The following is a 5,178-nucleotide window of genomic DNA, read 5'->3' as shown; positions in this document are numbered from 1 at the left end:
TTCTCGCTCTCTGCGCTCAAAACAGCAATTTAAACGCAATGTACCAAGAATCAATCTTCATTCTTAGGCATTTTTTGAAGAACTATGAAAAATTTTGTACACTATTTTGAACATGAGAATCTTAATGATTTTAATTGTAACTTTTGGCAATGTCGCAAATTTTATTCAACTATTATTGATGTTTATTTGCTTTAGTTCTCTTTTTACTAAAGTTTATTCTTTTCAGCTCTGTTCTTTTTACTGTCTTTGTTTCTCTGCTGTGCTTTATAGTAGTTCTTTTTGTCTTTTGTTGGAACTGTAATTGGGGCCAAAGCCCATTGTTCCAAGCCAGTAAATAAATTAATATAAATAAATACCTGCAAAATGACCATCGCTGGGTCAGGTCAGAAACGTCTACGAAAATTAATTAATAATGGGTTATGGTGTAATTTGTTGTCTGGGCATTTTGTATCGGCTGACAACGTGGTACTGAAAATAAGGGAAGTATCATTAATTGCTAGTGTTACAGTTCTCTATTTAAGCTTAACAGAATATTGAAGAGAAACGCATTATGATAGTTGACTAAATTAAAAAATAAACATTGCGCAAAGTAGTATTCACAGAGTTAGTGGGTTTCTATTCATCGCTTAAATTCTTTGTTGACAACTGATACACCTCAATTAATACAAAACCTGCAAAATGTCACTCGGATGAAATGGCTAAGTTAAGCAAGACACTCAAATGGTCGAGTCACGGCGAGCAAAACCTCTTCGCTTAGTCAGGTCAGAAACGTCTACGAAAATTAATGAGGAATGGGTTATAGTGTAATTTGTTGTCTAGGCATTTTGTATCGGCTGACAACGTGGTACTGAAAACAAGGGAAGTATCATTAATTGCTAGTGTTACAGTTCTCTATTTAAGCTTAACAAAATATTTTGAGGAGAAACGCTTTATGATAGTTGACTAAACTAAAAAATAAACATTGCGCAAAGTAGTATTCACAGAGTTAGTGGGTTTCTATTCATCGCTTAAATTCTTTGTTGACAACTGATACACCTCAAATAATACAAAACCTGCAAAATGTCACTCGGTTAAAATGGCTAAGTTAAGCAAGACACTCAAATGGTCGTGTCACGGCGAGCAAAACCTCTTCGCTTAGTCAGGTCAGAAACGTCTGCGAAAATTAATGAATAATGGTTTATGGCGTAATTTGTTGTCTGGGCATTTTGTACCTGCTGGCAACGTGGTACTGAAAATAAGGGAAGTATCACGAATTGCTAGTGTTACAGTTCTCTATTTAAGCTTAACAAAATATTGAAGAGAAACGCATTATGATAGTTGACGAAAGACTAGCTGTCATTTTATCTAACTTTTTGATCTGTCGGATTTCGGTCACCTCGGGTCAGCAAAGTTTAAGGTACGTGTTATCTAGTCCGCCCTTCCCAATTTGGTAGAAACAAGGAAGTCTGTCAGGGTCGATGAACATAGCTTGCGTTCACAGTTGGGTGTTGGCAGTCGTGATAACAAGCTCGTGGATAAAACATTAATATATCCTTGCTGTACATCGCCTGCGTTATATTTTGGAAGGTGATCAGAAAAATCATGAAGATTCATCTGATTCCAAACATAAATACCAATTTTCAGGTATGCATGTTCAACATAATGATGTGCTGCTATTTCTGTGCATCGGTTCCAAGTTGTAAAGTCTACCAATCAACTCATATTGACTGCGCATATCGAGATTTGACGTCCGTACCCAGGGACTTGCCGTCATCAGCAACTCACCTGGACCTTTCCTACAATTTTATTCCGAACCTTTCGCAAAGCTGCTTCGAAAATCTCCACTCACTGGAAGAACTGATCATGTGGATTTCTCTCGATCTCCATATTGATTCTGGTACATTTGTCGGACTCAACAGGCTGAAGTCTCTCAGATTCCCTGGCAACGGCTACCTTACATTCGGTAAGGAAACTTTTAAACACCTCTCCAGCCTGCAAACACTTGACATTCGCATCAAAAGTTTCGTACATATGCCGGAGGACCTGTTCTCCAGCTTGATGAATTTGTCTAAGCTCACAGTACAGTTACATGTACAGGTGAAAGATGGCGATCCTGCCTTTCTACCATCGTCACTGTTTCGGGGACTCGGACATTTAGAAGAATTAATGCTTGATGGACCAACATTGTTAAACTTATCAAGAGAATCATTTGCAGACTCAGAAAACCTGAAAAGGTTGAATATTGATATAACGTTTCTTACGTGTGGGGATATCGAAACATTGAAATCTTTAAGAAACCTTGAAATCATGAGTTTTGCTTTGTTAGATATAACAGACTTTTGTAATGTTAGCTTCTCACATTTTCTTAGACTGAAAGAAGTCTCATTTAAGTCGATAAATATGGATGATAGGGTATTTGCAATATTTGACTTTTCGAGGAATAATTTAAGCAGGTTATCTATCAGCATTCTATCGGCGAAGTGGGATGAAGGCAGGACACGTCCTCGTTTGTTGCTTAGTAATGTTTTACATTTGGAAATATGGTGTTGGGTCGACTTTCAAACGTTTGAGTACTTTCTCTCTAGTCTACGGAACGTGAGCATTACTGTTCTTTGGGTGTATTTTAAACTTGATAACCAGTACGAATACAATATTACGGAGAGAACTTTTAAAGGTCTTTCCAATAGTAACCTGCAAGAGATTTACATATATCGACATTCACTTGGCACAATAGCTGCAGATTCCTTTAAGTTCCTAACAAAACTGAAAACTTTGCGCATGGACTACTGTGCTCTTGATGATGATGCTTTTGTATCACTGAATGGCTTGACGACTTTAGAAACTTTAAGGCTGACGAACAGCATGTTCGAAAGTCTCCAGCATCTCCTGTCTGCCATATCAGAAATGAAAAACCTGAGACATATTGATTTCAGTAAAAATACGCTTACAGGACAAATCCATCAAAATGCATTTCGGAATCATCCACTCCTTACTTCACTAAATCTGAGTGGTAACAGGTTCACCTCTATCCGCAAAGACAGTTTTAGTTTGCTGTCAAATTTAAAACATTTAGATTTATCTCAGAATAAGATAGATCTGGTACCCAGTGGAGCATTTATTGAACTAAACAATTTAATTAGCCTTCTATTGTTAAATAACAAATTGTCGCATCAAGAGTATACAGGTAAAACCAAACCATTCGAAAACCTCACTAGCTTAAGGAACTTAACATTAACTGTGAGTGATTTAAATTTAGTAAACATTGATTTAGCAGACACGCCATATCTTCAGAGCTTGCAAATAGATGCAGGTGGCAGCGGCCCAATCCAGCCCTTCCCAGAAAACCTTCGACTTAATCGTTTGACAAGTTTAGTCATTGAAAATGCCAACTTTTTCGAAGATGTTGATGGTGGAGTACCACTTAATACTGAAGCAATAAATTTACGGCCACGGAAATTTCTCAGAATTCTGCGATTGCCAAACAACAACTTTGATCAATTGAATCTGACAAGTTTGAACGAGTTTAGAAGCCTCGAAGAATTGTCTATGGCAAATAATAGGTTATTTGTCGTTTATGGCATACCCAATGAGTTGACGGAATTGAAAATCTTAGACTTGTCAAGGAATTTGCTCACAGTTTTGCATTCTGAAATGCTAACTTACCTTCCTTCGTTGAGATTTTTAAACGTCTGGGATAATCCTTTCGACTGCTCTTGTAAATTGAAACCGTTCAAAGACTGGCTGAAAAAAGACGAGAAATCGCTTGTACATTCAAAGTACGTTCTTTATGAGCGCAACAAGTGCTCTTCGCCGAAATCGGAATTTGCTGTCCCGGTTGATGCTGTCGAACTCGGCATTGAATGCAATTTGAGTTTTGTAATTTCAATGCCATTGACTTGTGTCATCGTTGTCGCGATAATCATTATTACATTGGCTAGACGGTTCCACTGGCACATGCGCTTTGCTTACTTCCACATTAAACTGAGACTGGGTGGATATCAGCTCCAAATCAATGATGAGGAACAACCAATCGATAAACGATATGACGCATTTGTTGTTTACAACCAACATGACAGCGATTGGGTTTTGGATGAATTGATTCCTAATCTGGAGAACATTGATCCACCTAATTTTAAACTCTGCATTCACGAACGAGACTTTTTACCCGGCAATGACATTTTTGAGAATATCCTTGACAGTATCGAGAAGAGCAAGAAAACCATGCTGATACTGTCTCCAAATTTTGCTGCGAGTGAATGGTGTTACTTTGAAATGAGGATGGCGCAGAATTGTCTATTCGAAGAGAAACGAGATATTATTGTAATTATATCGCTGAAACAAATCCCTGATGATCATATGCCTCGTATTTTACGTAATATCCTACTGACCAAAAGATACCTGGAGTGGCCAGAAAATGAAATAGGTAGGAGGCTGTTCTGGGAAAAGTTGAAAGTGGCACTGAGATCAGACAGCAGAGTAAATAGAGTGGCTAAACTGTGAATGGTGTATTGTAAACGCTATAGAGGAGAAGTAATACATGTAAATTAACCGTAAGATCTTTGAAATCTGAAAACTCTGATAAACCCAGATTTTATTTAAGAAGTTGACATGTCAATCACATGGTAGTTACATGAATGTGCGACATTTAACAGTTTATATAGGATTTTTTGAGTGCTAAACCTGTATCGCTCAATTTTATAAACACCAGGGAATTTGAAGAATATTAACGCAAATTTTCACTTTAAGTAGGTGTTTTCCGTAGCATGTGCTTAAATAGTGTTGCATACTCATTTGTATTCCTGACGATGGTGATAATATGTCTCAGTTGTAGTATTTACAATTTATGTACAAAGTTTTGCAGATTAGATTTCTTTGTAATTGACTGATAATATAGCCAAGCTGATTGTTACGCTCCGGGTTACGCCTGACATTGTTGACAACACCTCGATTATGCCAACGGGTCGCCGCACACCACTGTATTTCATACTACTCTGTTCTGTAGTAACTCATTCCTTCAAGATTTTCTGAATATATTACCTGAAGGTTTATACATTCAGCGGTCACAGACACAATAGCGGATGCTGTGATCTTCATTATAAGCTGGTTTGCATACAGAACGCACACAATCCAGATAGGCAGATGGCGATTTTACGAGTGTGTTTCCAAAGGGTTGACGAAACTAACATATATTTGAATTAT

At 37.5% G+C, this 5,178-nt stretch overlaps 1 protein-coding gene across 1 annotated transcript; it reads left to right on the top strand.

Annotated features, from left to right (window-relative positions):
- Positions 1 to 3,933: 3,933 nt before the first annotated feature.
- Positions 3,934 to 4,479, top strand: LOC139117676 (toll-like receptor 2 type-2). Its single transcript, XM_070680919.1, has one exon. The coding sequence runs from the start codon at positions 3,934 to 3,936 to the stop codon at positions 4,477 to 4,479; it is 546 nt and encodes a 181-aa protein (XP_070537020.1).
- The last annotated feature ends 699 nt before the right edge of the window (positions 4,480 to 5,178 follow it).

This window comes from Ptychodera flava, chromosome 18 (assembly GCF_041260155.1).
Source record: "Ptychodera flava strain L36383 chromosome 18, AS_Pfla_20210202, whole genome shotgun sequence".
In the NCBI taxonomy this organism is placed as follows: domain Eukaryota; kingdom Metazoa; phylum Hemichordata; class Enteropneusta; family Ptychoderidae; genus Ptychodera; species Ptychodera flava.
This window is presented reverse-complemented; position numbering and strand designations above follow the sequence as displayed.